Source organism: Geotrypetes seraphini, chromosome 4 (genome assembly GCF_902459505.1).
Source record: "Geotrypetes seraphini chromosome 4, aGeoSer1.1, whole genome shotgun sequence".
Lineage (NCBI taxonomy): Eukaryota > Metazoa > Chordata > Amphibia > Gymnophiona > Dermophiidae > Geotrypetes > Geotrypetes seraphini.
Genome location: NC_047087.1, coordinates 325,316,074 through 325,333,135, shown reverse-complemented (window position 1 = coordinate 325,333,135; position 17,062 = coordinate 325,316,074). Strand labels below are relative to the sequence as shown.

The 17,062-nt window shown below is 44.5% G+C and overlaps 1 protein-coding gene across 3 annotated transcripts in view; it reads right to left on the bottom strand.

The window, feature by feature from the left end:
- Positions 1 to 17,062, bottom strand: part of EEF1AKMT2 (EEF1A lysine methyltransferase 2) — a 117,481-nt gene that overhangs the window by 25,960 nt on the left and 74,459 nt on the right. For 2 of the 3 annotated variants that reach the window (XM_033943015.1, XM_033943016.1), the window contains one exon: positions 10,156 to 10,372. In XM_033943015.1, coding sequence (XP_033798906.1) covers positions 10,156 to 10,372 — 217 coding nt within the window. Of the gene's footprint in view, positions 1 to 8,304; positions 8,515 to 10,155; positions 10,373 to 17,062 lie in introns of all 3 variants that reach the window. The other variant, XR_004539299.1, reaches the window with a different exon arrangement.

Genomic DNA, 17,062 nt, shown 5'->3' with positions numbered 1-17,062 from the left:
AGTCAAAGGCATGCCTTATCATGGCGAATCATATGCATACATCATAGCTGCACGTTGATGGCATAGGCCATATAGAATCATGGTTATAAAAGCAATTTAAAAAGACCACCAGTTGAGATTTTCCTGCTGCTTGGGCTGTAGGAAAAGAAAACAGGCGAACAATTAGGCAGCATTTACATTTTTCCGTTGAGCTGTGTATCTTGAATTGGTTGGTTATTTTTTGGTATGGCGAGTATGATAGCATGGGTCAATGTTAAGGTGTCTGGGTGTTTTTTTATTTTAATTGTTTGCTCTCTGTTTCATGGCAATATCAATGGATGCATGGAGTGGGGGTTGGGGGGCTGTGCTTGATGATTGTTGTGTTTTTGGTATGTTTTCTTTCCGTTTTGCAACATCACCTAGCACATGCGTGCGGTGTGGGGAGACTCATGCATGCTGTGGTTGGGGGTAGGTTCTTAGGTATAACCTCTTTGGGACTTGGTTTTGCAACACAATCATGTAACAGACATTTCTGTTTCCATTTATTTGGCATCAAACAGCATATGGAGGAGACGGAGGAGGTGGTGCAGTCTGTGGTTAAATCCAAGCAGGTGCGAGCACCCAAGTTCAGTTGGTAATATGTTTGTGAATTTTAAATACAATCAAAATCAATCACTGGGTTTCACTCGTATTTATTTTTCAAAAACTATGTGTGTTCTGGGGGTGGCTGGCAAGAGGGACATCAGGGAGAGAGGTACAATACAAAGGAAAAAAATCACAACCCCACGTACAGGATATGAAAAGGGATACTTTGGATTCTGCAGCATTCTTTTCAGCATCGGCACAGCGTTTATTTTGCTACTGTGCCATTTAGCAGACTTTGAGAGCAACTCATTTGATTAGTAGTAATCTGGCACCATCTACTGGGCTTCTATTTTATACACCCCTGAGGAAGGCTACCCTAGCCTAAAAACATGAAATATGTTGTTTTAATAAATTGATTGTCCTCAAAGCGGTTTGACTTTGTGTCCCTCCCCCACTCCTTTTTTGTTCTCACTATGATTACAACTATAAAAGAGGAACCCTATAGACAGGACCCACGCAATCCCAAAAAATCAACACATCATCTTGCTAATATAAAAACAGCAATTGCCTAAGGTCCATAAGCGTGTAGTCTTCAACAGATAGTCAGAGTTAGACGGAGAGGCCCCAGGGCACTGTTGCTCACAAAGAGCCCCCAGTGCTGCCTTGGAAGGTTGGTGTCTGTGCTGAAGGGAGTCTGATAACAGCCATGAGATAGTGTAGTCCACAAAGGCCCCCCAGCAGATCTCTTCCAAGAGACTTTTTAAGATTTTCACATCTTTAATCTCTACTAAAGATATAACATCCAATACTACCTTACACGAAACTGATGAAATCAATCTGGCAAACTACTTTCAGGAAAATATCAGGATAGTTAGAGAGATATTTACACACTCCTTGCTCGACAGTATTGAGATGGATACTGTATATATCAGTAAAGAAAAAGGGATACCAGCCGACAGAAATTGTAATGAATTCTCCCGTTACCTCTTGAGATCTCAGATTTCTGAGGAGACAAAAAAATTCTGTAGTTTGAATATCTGCCCAGTCAACATGCTAGAGCAGGCACCTCTGGGATTTCTACAGTGGCTGACAAATTTTGTTCACATATTCTTGGGTCGAGGTATGTATCCTAAAACAATATCTGCCATTGCCCCAACCCCTATACCTAAGGCATTGGGATTAGACCTATCCAGAGTTGAAAGTTTTAGGCCAGTAGCAGGAATACCATGGCCTGCAAAACTGTTAGAATTCTGTGTCAATATATAACTGTCAGACTTCTTAAACCTGACTGATGGATTTTAACAGTTCACAACACAGTTTCAGGGAGTCACATAGTAAGAACATAAGAATAGCCTTACTGGATCAGACCAGTGGTCCATCTAGCCCAGTATCCCATCTTCATGGAGGCCAATCCAAGTCACATGCAACCACAAATAAACAAGACCATCCAGCAATCATTTGCAGTAATGCGCAACCTACAGCAAATTTTTTACATAGAAACATAGAAATAGACGGCAGATAAGGGCCACGGCCCATCTAGTCTGCCCACCCCAATGACCCTCCCCTACCTTTCTCTGTGAATAGATCCCATGTGTCTATCCCATTTGGCCTTAAAATCAGGCACGCTGCTGGCCTCAATAACCTGAAACATAGAAACATAGAAATAGACGGCAGATAAGGGCCCACGGCCCATCTAGTCTGCCCACCTTAATGTCCCCTCCCCTACCTTTGCCCTGTGAATAGATCTCATGTGCCGATCACATTTGGCCTTAAAATCAGGCACGCTGCTGGCCTCAATCACCTGTAGTGGAAGACTATTCCAGCGATCAACCACTCTTTCAGTGAAAAAGAATTTCCTGGTGTCACCTCGTAGTTTCCCGCTCCTGATTTTCAACGGATGCCCTCTTGTTGTCGTGGGACCCTTGAAAAAGAAGATATCTTCCTCCGCCTCGATGCGGCCCGTAAGATACTTGAACGTCTCGATCATGTCCCCCCTCTCTCTGCGCTCCTCGAGCGAGTATAGCTGTAATTTGTCAAGCCGTTTTTCGTATGGTAGATCCTTGAGTCCCGAGACCATCCGGGTGGCCATTCTTTGCACTGACTCCAGTCTCAGCACATCCTTGCGATAATGCGACCTCCAGAATTGCACACAGTATTCCAGGTGGGGCCTCACCATGGATCTATACAATGGCATAATGACTTCCGCCTTACGACTGACGAAACCCCTTCGTATGCAGCACTTCACTTCGTATGAAGTGGAAGACTATTCCAGCGATCAACCACCCTTTCAGTGAAAAAGAATTTCCTGGTGTCCCCGTGCAGTTTCCCGCCCCTGATTTTCCACGGATGCCCCCTTGTTGCCGCGGGACCCTTGAAAAAGAAGATATCTTCTTCCACCTCGATGCGGCCCGTGAGATACTTGAATGTCTCGATCATGTCACCCCTCTCTCTGCGTTCCTCGAGTGAGTACAGCTGCAACTTATCCAGCCGTTCCTCGTACGAGAGATCCTTGAGTCCCGAGACCATCCGGGTGGCCATTCTCTGGACCGACTCCAGTCTCAGCACATCCTTACGGTAATGCGGCCTCCAGAATTGCACACAGTATTCCAGTTGGGGCCTCACCATGGATCTATACAATGGCATAATGACTTCAGGCTTACGGCTGACGAAACTCCTGCGTATGCAACCTATGATTTGCCTTGCCTTGGATGAAGCTTGCTCCACTTGATTGGCAGTCTTCATGTTCTCACTGACGATCACCCCTAAGTCTCGTTCTGCTTCAGTTCTTGTTAGGATCTCGCCATTAAGGGTGTAAGTCTTGCATGGATTATGGCTGTCCAGGTGCATGACTTTGCATTTTTTGGCATTGAAGCTGAGATGCCAGGACCTAGACCAGCGCTCCAGTAGGAGTAGGTCGTGCATTATGTTGTCGGACATTGAATTAATGTCTGTTGTGCTTTTGCCCACTACATTACTTAGTTTGGCGTCATCGGCGAATAATGTTATTTTACCTCGCAGCCCTTCTGCCAAGTCTCTTATAAAGATGTTGAATAGGATCGGGCCCAGGACCGAGCCCTGCGGCACTCCACTGATTACCTCCGTCATTTCGGAGGGGGTGCCGTTCACCACTACCCTCTGAAGCCTACCTCCAAGCCAGTTCCCAACCCATTTCGTCAATGTGTCGCCCAATCCTATAGAACTCATCTTGCTCAGCAACCTGCGGTGTGGTACGCTATCGAATGCTTTACTGAAGTCCAGGTATACGATGTCCAGGGACTCCCCAAAAACCAGCTTCCTCGTCACCCAGTCAAAGAAGCTGATCAGGTTGGATTGGCAAGATCTCCCCTTAGTAAATCCATGCTGACGGGGATCTCGTAGATTCTCCTCGTTCAGGATCGTATCCAATTGGCGTTTGATTAGAGTTTCCATTAGTTTGCACATTATTGATGTGAGACTCACCGGTCTGTAGTTTGCTGTCTCCATCTTGGAGCCTTTCTTGTGGAGTGGAATGACGTTAGCCATCTTCCAGTCCAACGGGACGTTACCCGTACTAAAGGAGAGATTGAAGAGCGCGGATAGCGGTTCCGCCAAGACATCACACAACTCCCTGAGCACCCTGGGGTGTAGGTTGTCAGGCCCCATTGCCTTGTTAACCTTAAGTTTTGACAGCTCGCAGTAGACACCGCTGGGTGTAAACTCGAAATTACTAAACGGGTATTCTGCGTCAACCCTTGTCTGTAGCTGAGGGCCGAGTCCTGGTGCTTCGCGGGTGAAGACTGAGCAGAAGTATTCATTTAACAGTTGGGCTTTTTCCGAGTCCGCTTCTACATAGTCTCCGTCTGGTTTCCTAAGACGTACTATCCCGCCTGAGTTCTTATTTCTGTCACTGATATACCTGAAGAAGGATTTATCTTCTTTCTGGATGTTCTTTGCTAGAGACTCCTCCATGCGGAATTTGGCCTCCCTAACTGCTGTTTTGATGGCTTTTGACTTGGCCAGATAGACTTCCCTAGAGTCCTGTTTCCCTGATTGTTTGTAAGAGATGAATGCTTTTTTCTTCTCCTTGATGAGGTCCGAAATCTCCGCAGAGAACCACTGTGGCTTATTGTTCCTTCGCCGTTTACTTACTGATTTAACATAGCGGTTTGTTGCTTCTTGTATGGTGGCTTTCAAAGTCAATCACATTTCTTCCACGTTATCGGTTTCTGCTTGGCTTTGTAGCGCCTGGTGAACAAAATCTCCCATTTCTTTGAAGTTTGTGTTCTTGAATTTGAGGACCTTGGTCAGTGTGGTAGATTTAGTGAAACCTTTCCTGAGATTGAACCATACCATGTTGTGGTCACTGGAGGCCAATGTGTCGCCCACCGAGACCTCTGTGACACTTTCTCCATTGGTAAGTATCAGGTCCAGTATTGCCTGATCCCTTGTTGGTTCCAACACACCAGTTGCCTGAGTCTTGCTCCCTTCATAGAGTTTAATAGCCTCCTGCTGCTGCCGGAACAATTCCAACTGCTAGCCCAGTCCCTATTCCTGGGTATTCTAGACTACTACAATATCTTCTACCTACCATGCCCCGCTGGCATGATAAAACAATTACAGACTGTTCAAAACACAGCCCTCAGACTAATCTACTCACTAAGCAGATATGACCACATCACCACTGCATACCTAGACTCACACTGACTCCCAATGCAAGCATGAATATTATTTAAATTTTATTGTCTACTACACAAAGCCCTAAATGGTGCTGCCTCCACATATCTGAACGAACTCCTCATCCGGAACAACTCAACCAGACTATGAAAAACTCAGACACCTTTTGCTCATCCTTCATTCAAGGACACTGTGCAAAAAAAATATACGACTGTCTACTAGCAACTCAAGCAGCGAAACTTGACCATCATCTCTCCAACCTGCTAATAACACCAGACTACAAAACTCTCCAAAGGAAAATAAAAACTCTACTATTCAGAAAATTTGTCAAGACAACGTAATACAAAACTGAAATTTATCACCATGCCTCTAATTAACACAACTCAGCATTGCATTTTTCTCGGTTCCTGCAACTTGTACTTTATCCTGTACCTCTTCTGGTAATGTCCAATTTATATCTTTTGTAATCCGCCTAGAACTACAAGGCTAAGGCAGAATATAAATCACTAATGCAATGCAAAGTACCTAGCAAAAACCCAAATAGTAGCAGTATTCCATGTCACAGAATCATTCATGCTTAAATAGACATCAAAGGCAAAATCATATTTATGCAGGGGTAGACAATCTGTGTTGTTGTTTGCCATTTCTTCTGCATTTAACATAGTAGACCACTCTCTACTACTTCTAAAGTTGAATGAATTAGGCATACATGGTTTGAGAAATTTTGGGTGAAATGGTGTGGTGGCCATGTTAGTCCACTTTTCAAGGTAGTATAAAGAAATAAAACAAAAACCCAAAAGGAAATAAGGTGATACCCTTTTTATTGGACTAACTCAATGCTCATCATAAAATGCATTGAGTTAGTCCAATAAAAAAGGTATCACCTTATTTCCTTTGTTTTTTTTCTTTATACTGCCTCAGAATTTTTATGAAATAGACTTACGAAGTGAGAAAGGGAAATAAGAGGTCCCAACAATGGACTGCTTAAACACACCCAAGGCCACTTCCAAGCAAAACCATGCTTACACCTCACCTTGGGCATGCTTAAGTGTCCCTATGCGTTAGTGCTGCCCGATTTACAATTCAAATCAGTTCACCGATTCACTTCGGGTGAATCGATTTGAAACAAACAAACAAACAAAAAGAAATTGGCTGCCCGATTCGGTAACTGACCCTCCCCTCTCGCCCCCCTAAAGCAGGAGTGGCAGTGCTGCCTCTTGCTAGCTAGCCACTGCCACACCTGCTTTAGAGGGCGAGGGGGGGGGTCAATCAGGAAGTGCTGGTGTCCGGCTTCTCCCCTGACCTCCCACTGGTGTCTGGCTTCCCCCCCTGGTCTCCCATGCATCCATTTACCTAATATCAGCAGCCTGCAGAGAAGATCGCCAGTGCTAGCGATCTCTGCAAGCTGCCATAGGTCTTCGGAGCTGTTTCCTCTGCTGCGGTTCCGTCCCTCCTCTGACGTCAGAGGCAGTATTGCGGCGAGGAAACAGCTCCAAAGGCCTATGGCAGTTTGCAAAGATCGCTAGCATCATCAATCTTCTCTGCAGGCTGCTGATATTAGGTAAATGAGAAACACGCAGGCCTTCCGGGGGGGGGGGATGGTTCAGGCCTTCAGGAGAGGGGGAGCCCCTGGTGTAGAAGTACACGGAGGGAGGGAAGGGGGAGTTCAAAGAGATGTACATATGCCGGACTTGGGGGGGAGAATAAATAATGGGTCTAAAAACAGAGGAGAGGGAGAGAGATGGTGGACAATGGGATTTAGGGAGGGAAGGAACAGAAAGGGAGAGAAGTTGGACACAAGGGATGGTTTAGAGGGGGGGATAGAGACATTGGATAGGAGGGTAGTTGGGAATAGAAAGGGAGAGATGGTGGACTTTAGGTGGTGGGGAAGGAGGGAGAGATGCTGGATGAAAGGGTAGTTGAGAAAAAGTGGATCTGTGGATGGAGATGAAAAAAGGAAAGATGCCAGACCTCCAGGGGAGGGAAGGGAAATGGAAGGGGAGGACAGAGATAGAAGATGGATGGTTAGCAAGAAGAAAGAAGGAGACCCTGGCAAGCAAGTTATCAGAAGAGAACCAGAGCCTGGGACCAACAAGATTTGAATAATGACCAGACAACAAAAGGTAGAAAAAATAATTTTATTTTCTGTTTTGTGATTACAATGTCAGATTTGAAATGTGTATCCTGCCAGAGCTGAGAAAGGGACCATAGACCGCAAACGTGAGCTAGGATTTAACAGATAGAGGAAAAGTCTTTTTTGTTTGTTTATACCACAACGCCAGTGTGTTTAGGAGAAGGCAAAGGGGGTGAAGAGGCCATAAAAGGGGTGAAGAGGCTATAAAATAAACCTACCAGGATGTTTAAAAAAAAAAAAAAAAATAATAATAATAATCCCCACCCAATTGGGCAGGAAAATCGAATCGAAAAATCGATTCAATAGGCTGAATCAAATCGAAATTTTTTTTCCTGAATCGGGCAGCACTACTATGCGTTTCCTTAGACCCGCGAAAGATGCCTACAATGTGGGCGTCCTTCCTCACCTGAGTTAAAAAACAAACAAATGTGCATCCTGATTGGCTGCTTGACTGCAGTAGGACTGCTTTTTCTGGTTGCCCTGCTGGGGAGTCCACAAACTAGTCTGTTAAGGGCCAGGCAAATTCCAGCTGGTAACCACTCGGGATGGTTTCCAGAGCCCATCGGTCTTAGGATATCTGGGCCCAGGCATGCAGAAAGACCGAGATCTGTCCCCCTATTTTGAGAGGGACTGCTCTGGACTTGGCATCATTGGTCTTCTTGGAGGAAAAAGCAGTACAGGAACTGGAGGCCTGGTTGTGCTTGGATCCAGAAAACCTCAGCAGTGGGGAAGAAGAGGCTGTGCTGAGGGAAGACAGCTGGACTCAGATTACATAACACTGCAAGATTGGTACCGTGACTCTCCCTGCCCTTGAACTGAAGAAACGGAATGCTGTCCTAGAAGTGGAGGAGATGAGAGCTTCCCAAGGAGAGGAAGGACCAAAGCTTGAAATCCCAAAAATTACTGGATCCATGACCACTAGGAGGCAAAAGGTAGTGGTAGTTGGCGATTACCTTCTGAGGGATACAGAAGCATCCATGACAGACCAGACATGATGTCACGAGAGGTATGCTGTCTGACTGGTGCCAAAATCCAAGATGTTACAGAGAGCTTGCCAAGACTCATCAAGCCTGATGACTATTTATCCGATGCTGCTCATCCACATTGACACTAACGATACTGCCAGGTACCCCTGCGAACGTATCAAAAGCAACTTTGTGGCTCTGGAAGAGAAGGAGAAGCAGTCAGATGCGCAGGTTGTATTTTCATCCATCCTCCCTGTCGAAAGTAAAGGCCAGGGCAGAGATGCTTGCATTCTGGAGAAGAAAGTGTGGCTACGTGGATGGTGTCATCGAGAGTGTTTTGGCTACCTGGACCGTGGGATGATTTTTCAAGGGCTGCTGAGTAAGGATGGTGTGCATCTATCACAGAAGGGAAGAAATGTCTTCGGCAGCAGGCTGGCTAATCTACAAAAGAGGGTTTTAAACTAGAAGTGATGGGGCAGGGTGATCAAAACCCTCAGGTAAGTAAATCACTGAATACTTCTACACGGATGAGAAAAGGGGGCAATGTCTGGAAAGCAGTATGTACTAATGCTCGAAGTATGGGAAACAAGATTCTGGATCTAGAAGCTGTGATGGAAGAAGATGAGTTAGATATAGTGGTGATCACAGAGACTTGGTTCATGGAGAACCATGACTAGGATGTAGTTATACCAGGCTATAATCTGTTCAGGAAAGACAGGGTAGGACGAACATAAGATTTGCCGCTGCTGGGTCAGACCAGTGGTCCATCGTGCCCAGCAGTCCGCTCATGCGGCGGCCCTTAGGTCAAAGACCAGTGCCCTGTTTGAGTCTAGCCTTACTTGCATAAGTTCTATTCCACTAGGAACTTTTCCAACCTTGTATTGAATCCCAGAAGGGTGCTTTCCCCTGTAACAGCCTCCAGAACAGTGTTTCAGACCTCCACCACTCTCTGGGTGAAGAAGAACTTCCTTACGCTTGTACGGAATCTTTTCCCTTCTAAATTTAGCGAGTGCCTTTTTGTTCTCTTCACCTTTGAGAGGGTGAACAATCTCTCTGTCTCTACTAAGTCAATTCCCTTCAATATCTTGAATGTTTCGATCATGTCTCCTCTCAGTCTTCTCTTTTCAAGGGAGAAGAGGCCCAGTTTCTCTAGCCTCTTGTTGTACGGCAACTCCCCCAGTCCCTTAACCATTTTTGTTGCACTTCTCTGGACCCTTTCCAGTAGTACTATGTCCTTTTTCATGTATGAAAAGGGAACTACGAAGGGATGAGAGCCATGGTGAGGAAGAAGATTAGAAAGAACTGACTTAGTAGAGAAAGAGAGACTTTTCACCCTCTCCAAAGGTGAAGAGAACGGGAGGGCACTCGCTGAAGTTAGAAGGGAAAAGATTCCGTACAAACGTAAGGAAGTTTTTCTTCACCCAGAGAGAGGTAGAAACCTGGAATGCTCCTCTGGAGGTTGTTATAGGGGAAAACACCCTTCAGGGATTCAAGACAAGGATGGATAAGTTCCTACTGGAACATAACATATGCAAGTAAGGTTAGACTCTAATAGGGCACTGATCTTTGACCTAAGGGCCGCCGAGTGAGCAGACTGCTGGTCACGATGAACCATTGGTCTGACCCAGCAGCGGCAATTCTTATGTTCTTATATTGTTTCAGGGAGAGGAGGAGTATTATCCAGAGAAAGAAAGAAGAAGTGATATAAAGAGAGGGAGACTTAATAGTGAGGAAAAACAGAGACTCTTACCAAAAGGATGAGAGAAAGAGCAAGGCAGAAATGAAGTGAAGTGAGAGTGGGAAGAGCTTGAGACAAACAGTTCGTTAAAGTCATTTTACCTTCTCTAAAGTGATGGAGCAGCTCCTCTTTGGTCCAATTGCAAGAAGTTATTATAAAAAATCCTTCAGGTTTCAGCAAATGTGTCAGAGACATAACAAACTGCTCTCTCTTCTCCACTGCATTCTCAGGATCCAGACTCACAGCATCAAACGTTCCTTTGTCAAAACCAATACCAAATCCTGAGAGATCACTGGACGGATTCAAGAAGTCTTCAACCTATATTTTTTTAAAACCCACAACATATCAATGAAAGCAGAATGAATGCTACAAACATCAAAGGGCTTTCATCAAGAGGGTTATTAAAATAATTTTATAGAATTCTAAATATGCGCTTATGTTCTTAGATTGAATAATTCTGTGTTATACTTTATGGTTTTATCTTAAAATTTCTCAAAGTTCATGGTGGGTTACAGATTGGTCAGATCACTTTTTAATTTGGTTTTCAATGAGATCAGTGGAGAGGGTAAAATGGATTAAGTTGGGAAGGAGAGCTATAGATGAAGATAGCTCTAATAATAGACTGGAAAAGCCTCCCAGCAACAAAGCCTACACCCCAGTGAACACTCCCACCCCCCTCACTTCCAGACACTGTAAAGTTCTGACTGCAAACTTACTAAGGGCCGGATTCTCAAAAGTTACCGTGCCCTTAATGATGGTCGCTAAACCGATTTCAACTGGTGTAGCAGGGCAGTTTTTACGGGCCAGTTATCAGAATGGTTCACCATGGTCTTTTCCAAGCTTCCTAAAAGTCTCTGCCATACAAATGCAATATAATGAGGCGATTAATATTAAAATGGGCTTATAATAGTAAAATGGGCTCATTAATATTTAAAGGCGCACGCTGGGTGATTCCCTATCATTGCTGGGTAATTCTCTAACCTCATTCTGCACATTTGTGGGCAAAGTTTCCGGCAGGGTCTGAGCTGTAGTAGCTTTACTTTTCAGTCAGTGCCTGAGCGCTGATTGGCTCAGGCAATGACAGGAAAATAAGGCTTGACAGCTCAGATGATCCCCCCCCCCCAATTTTTTTTTTTTTTTTTTTTTTAAGACCCCTGACTCCTCCCTCCCACTGATTTCCCCCAACAGGCCATTCGATGCCCCTGATGATGCTGGTGTCCTCGCCTCCTGAAACCCCTCAACACCCCTGCACCTTTAAATAGAAGGACAGCAGAAGGGATGCTCACTCCTTCCCACCTTTGGGGTCCTCTGCCCTCCCAACAACCCACCTCCAGCCTACCCTCTCCAGCCAGCAGGCTCGCTTCTTCAAAATGGCAGGCAGTGGCTTCCACGTGCCTCCAGCAGCTGATCTGGAAGTGTTCCCTCCGACGTCGCGATGTCAGAGGGAACACTTCCGGGTCAGCCACAAGAGGCACATAGGATCTGCTGCCCGCGGCTTTGAGCAAACGCTGCAGCAAGACGGAGGAGGGAGCCAGCAAGACGGTAAACACCCGGGGGCGGCAGAGGAAAACACCGCATTACCCTCGACCCTCGAGTGGGGCCGCACAAAATACTTCACAGGGCCGTATGCAGCCCGTGGGTTGGACACCCCTGCCTTACGCTTTCCCATGTTCAAGAAAATACAAGGTAATAAAGAAAAAAAAAGCCCAACCTTATCTCTTGCTCCACCAAAGCCCCAAAGGGGCTCACAAGGAGGTCACACCCCGAAGCCGAGCCACAGGAAGCGGTGAGTTTTTATTACCATTGACTGCCCCACAAGATGATGTCAGTGAGGAGCAATCCAGGGTAGGTTGCAAGGAAGCGCCGACACCGCCAAACACCTGCTCTCCTCAGGCAGCACACACTCCCCTCTCTCCGTGGCACTCCTTTTCTCACATACATCACTGGGGAGAGCTTACTTCCACAATCACCAGCCACACTTTCTATCCACAATTTATCTAACAGAATTCTCATGTCCACTGTGTCGAAGGCTGCTGAATTGACAAGTTAAAGAGTAATAAATCAGATGGGCAACACCGGAGGATACTGAAAAAAACTCAAACATGAAATTAACATAGTAACATAGTAGATGACGGCAGATAAAGACCCGAATGGTCCATCCAGTCTGCCCAACCTGATTCAATTTAAATTTTTTTTTTTTTTTTTTTTCTTTTTAGCTATTTCTGGGCAAGAATCCAAAGCTTTACCCGGTACTGTGCTTGGGTTCCAACTGCCGAAATCTCTGTTAAGACTTACTCCAGCCCATCTACAACCTCCCAGCCATTGAAGCCCTCCCCTGCCCATCCTCCTCCAAACGGCCATACACAGACGCAGACCGTACAAGTCTGCCCAGTAACTGGCCTAGTTCAATCTTTAATATTATTTTCTGATTCTAAATCTTCTGTGTTCATCCCATGCTTCTTTGAACTCAGTCACAGTTTTACTCTCCACCACCTCTCTCGGGAGCGCATTCCAGGCATCCACCACCCTCTCCGTAAAGTAGAACTTCCTAACATTGCCCCTGAATCTACCACCCCTCAACCTCAAATTATGTCCTCTGGTTTTACCATTTTCCTTTCTCTGGAAAAGATTTTGTTCTACGTTAATACCCTTTAAGTATTTGAACGTCTGAATCATATCTCCCCTGTCTCTCCTTTCCTCTAGGGTATACATATTCAGGGCTTCCAGTCTCTCCTCATACGTCTTCTGGCGCAAGCCTCCTATCATTTTCATCGCCCTCCTCTGGACCGCCTCATGTCTTCTTACGTCTTTCGCCAGATACGGTCTCCAAAACTGAACACAATACTCCAAGTGGGGCCTCACCAATGACCTGGCTTAGGGTAGCATATGGGGTTTGAGACATGGTCTGGCCTTTCCTGCACATGGGGACCATGGGGAAAAGGCATCATGGCAATTTCACAAGCAGGTGACCCTAGGAATGTATAGTGATTGCCCGTCACTGAAGCTGAGCACATTGCCCCCACATGAGTCAGCAATACATGTACTGAGGCACATGAGGAGGACGTTTGCAAGGTAAGTGTCATACAGTGCAACTGTTTAGTATGCTTATGGGGCATGGGAATTTAGCGTTACTTGTGTGGCCAACAGCAATTCTTTCAAAGCTGCCTTAGGGATTTTTATTTAACACTGTTTACTAAGTTTATATTGATATTCCAGTGTAACGATCCCTTGATAAATACATTTTGTTCACGTTAACATAAGAAATTATGTCTCCCAAAACAAAAACAGGTCATCTGCATGTTGAGAATTAAAAGATGCAAAATCATCCCATTAATCCTTATTTGGGGTCATCATGCAAATACGAAGGAAATCTCCAATCTCTGTATCGGTGTTCTGCACTTCCCTTTCCCTTCCTCAAGTTGCCTAGAGCCTGATTAGATTTACTCAAATAAGTTGTCACCTACCGGGGTCTTGGTACGGTTAAGAAGACCCCCCCCCCCCCGATAGGGGTAGTACACTCTTGACGCGGCTCCCAAAGGGGGAGACCTCACTGGTGTCTCACTATCCGGGCTTTGCCCCAAAAATAAAGCACCGTGAGTCAAGTTGAACCAAACATAATGTGTAAAGTTGAATTAGTCACTTAACACACCAACTAGAAATCATATAAGCAGTTATTACAGTTCAAGTTTCCTGGCTTCTCCAAAACAGGGCAAAGAAAGAAAAACAAAAAGGAAAAAAAAAAAAAATTGAAATCCTTTTAACTTTCACCCGGTCCGGTGAAAGCACAGCAAGCTTTCTGTCAAGTATAATTCCAGTCCAGGTCTTAGTGCTTTCTCTACTTTGCCCCACAGTCACTTAAAAAAAAACACAGCACAAGTAGTCTCTCTTAAGAAATTATCAAGCCGTGAGCTTGAGTCCTGGGCTTGCCAATCAACACAGTCCAGTTTCTTCACCAGGTATTTGCATTTGGGGTTATAAAGTAAACTTTAAGCAGGAACCAAAAGACAAAACTAAAACCTTACTGCAGGCTCTTAAAGTGTCAGCCCTAATTAGCTCACAGTCCTGTAGTTCCCCTTGAGCTTCTGCACAGCTGCAGTGTAGCAAAACAATCAAGCTGGTGCAGCCCTGCTCTAAGCTTGTTTGTACCTCACAAACAATCAAAATTTAGTTCTTCCAAACTCTTCTCCACTATTATTCCTGTGCAGCTCCGTACCTGCAGTGTTTAGTGGCAAGTTGTCAAGCTCACATCCATGGCTTCTCCCATAACGGACTCCGGCATACCCACTTCATCCAGGTCCATGCTTTCTGGGGTGTCCAGCTGCTCTGCTGGTTCCAGGGGTATTGAAGCCTCACACTCCATTGGCTCTGGAGTGAGGTCTGGCCTTTTCCTGGCCCGGAGAACTCTCTCTGCCAGACTCTCTTGGGCAGCCTCCTCTAATGCTTTGGAGAGCTGCTTAAAAGGCCTAGAGGCACGCCCTACACTGGGTGTCTGTGTGCCTAGCTTGTATGTTCTTGGGCTCCCCCTCAGGCTGCAGGGCAGAATATCACTGGGAACTTGCTTAAATCTCTTAGTGTGGCTGGAGGTTTTCCTGGTCCGTGGAGTTATCCTATATTCTGGGCACTGCTCTAGGTTAGAAGGCTCAGGATAGGCAGCTAGGCTTTCAGGATCTTCTTGCTGATCCTTTTCAGAGAGAGCCTGGTCTCGAGTAAGAACTTGAGACCGGGGTTTTGCTCTGACATGACCGTCTCGTGGAGCGGAAATGTCACAAAGTGTATGGTCTGAAATCTCCATGGGACCAATTTTAGCGGTGACTATTCTAGAAAAATTTGTTTAGTAGATGAAATGCAACCTATTCTAGAGAAGGTGCCATGGGCTGGGGAAAGGTGTGTATAATCTCTTTCTCTCGGGTGCAACAAACACCAAGGATTCACCAGACCCAAGAAAGCACATAAATATGGTAAACCCTTGCTCACATCCATATGTTTGTCAGGTAATCAATCAATCTGAGGAACCAAAATTTGGTTAAAGTCTCCAGCTACTACCAAGTGTATGTCCATCCTATCTAGGCACATCTTCATCAAATGGCAAAAGAAAGTATGTTCATAAACATCAGGGGTATAAGGCACTACCAAATGAAATTGCAGATAATGCACATTATAATCCAAAACTGCAAGAGGAATATAATAAATACTCACAAAAAATATTCCAGCATATATCCACTACTGTAGAGAAGTGAAGCACAAGATAGGATATGTATTTATAAATGGAGAAAGGACCTCAGTTTCTTCCAGGGAAAGGAAAATTCACCTGGAGGACCTCTATGTCTGCTGTATTCAACTTCAAGCAGCATAGGAAAAAACATCCCTGGTCAAAAACTCCATTATAAAATAATATCTGAAAAAACTGTTAATATACAGTCCAGAAAATCACAAATCACTTATCTCTTCGATTCACTGTCCTCCAGGTGGGAATTGAATCCAAACAGTTCAATCGATTTCACCACATTAACTTTCTTCTAAACGTGGGAAAAGATATATTTGAGACTCCCGACAGGCCCTGTTTCGCTATTAGAACGCTGCATCAGGGGAGGTCTCTAAAACGATACAATATCACCATATAAGTATTCTTCAAGACATTTCAATGCACTAAAAAGAGTAACACACAGCTACTTACATTGAAATATTGAGCTACCGCTTCACAGATTCTCTTGGAAGAAATGGCGGCCCGGCGTTCCAGATAGGGTTTAAAACGGAAGGTCATGCTGGTCATTGAACCAATCATCATAGAGGGGCGTAACTTCGTAGAAAAAATTTTTTTTTAAAAAAGGCACGCCATTCTATTTTGGTGTTTAAACCTGTAGGTATGCATGATTTTAATTTAAACACCCATTTTTGTTCACATTGTCGTAGAAATGTTCGAAAGTCACCACCTTTTTTCGAGGGAGATAGCTTTTCAATAATCCAGCATTGCATTTCTGTAAAGGAATGATTGTGGTCTAAACAATGCTGTACCATTGGTGCCTCTGATTTTCTACAGCTTAAGCAAGATCTATGCTCGATTACACGGGTCTTGAACACACGGGAAGTTTGTCCTATATAAATTTTCTTACAGGGGCATTGAATTGCATAGATAACTCCCCTAGAGTCACATGTCGTAGAAGTTTTAAGTTTATACACTTTCTGGTCTACTGGGTTAATAAAGTGATCACAGTCTAACGTGATTTGGCATATCGAGCAGTGCCCACAGTGGACATGTCCAACCCTCTCATCACCATTCGTTGCTATAAGGGGATCCAAAGTCCCTCTGCTCGTTGGACAGATGGTTTCTTGTAAGTTTCTATTACGAGAGTAAGCTGTCAATACTTTAATATCTCTAAAGCAAGGATGAACAGCTAAGCAGTTCCAATATTTCTTAACAACATTCCCAAATTTTCTTGCTTGTTGGGAATGACGTAGAACACAGACTAATTGATCTTGTTCTGGTTCAGATTCTGTATATTGCAGTAAGTATTCTCTATGGTTGTACAACGCTCTATTATATGATGATTTAATGCATCGCTCAGGATAACCACGATCCACTAATTTTTTGCCTAAAATGTGCGCTTGTTCTTTAAATTCATGTTTAGTTGAACATAATCTACGGTAGCGCAAAAACTGCGAATTAGGCAAACTCTCTTTGAGGTGCTGAGGGTGGGAGCTAGAGAATTCTAGGAATGTATTCCTATCAGTTTCTTTCCGGTGTACTGAAGTATGAAAAAAGCCCTCTTTAATCTCAACACGTACATCCAAGAAAGAGATACATCGCAAATCAAAGGATAACGTGAATTTAATTGTAGGTAAGCATGTATTCAAAAGATCTATAAACTTTTGTAGTTTCACGAGAGAGTCTTCCCAGATGATAAAGATGTCGTCTATATATCGACACCAAAGGGATACTTTAGAAAAAAATGTCGAATTATATACAAATCTCTCCTCAAAATCCAACATAAAAAGATTAGCCAGAGAGGG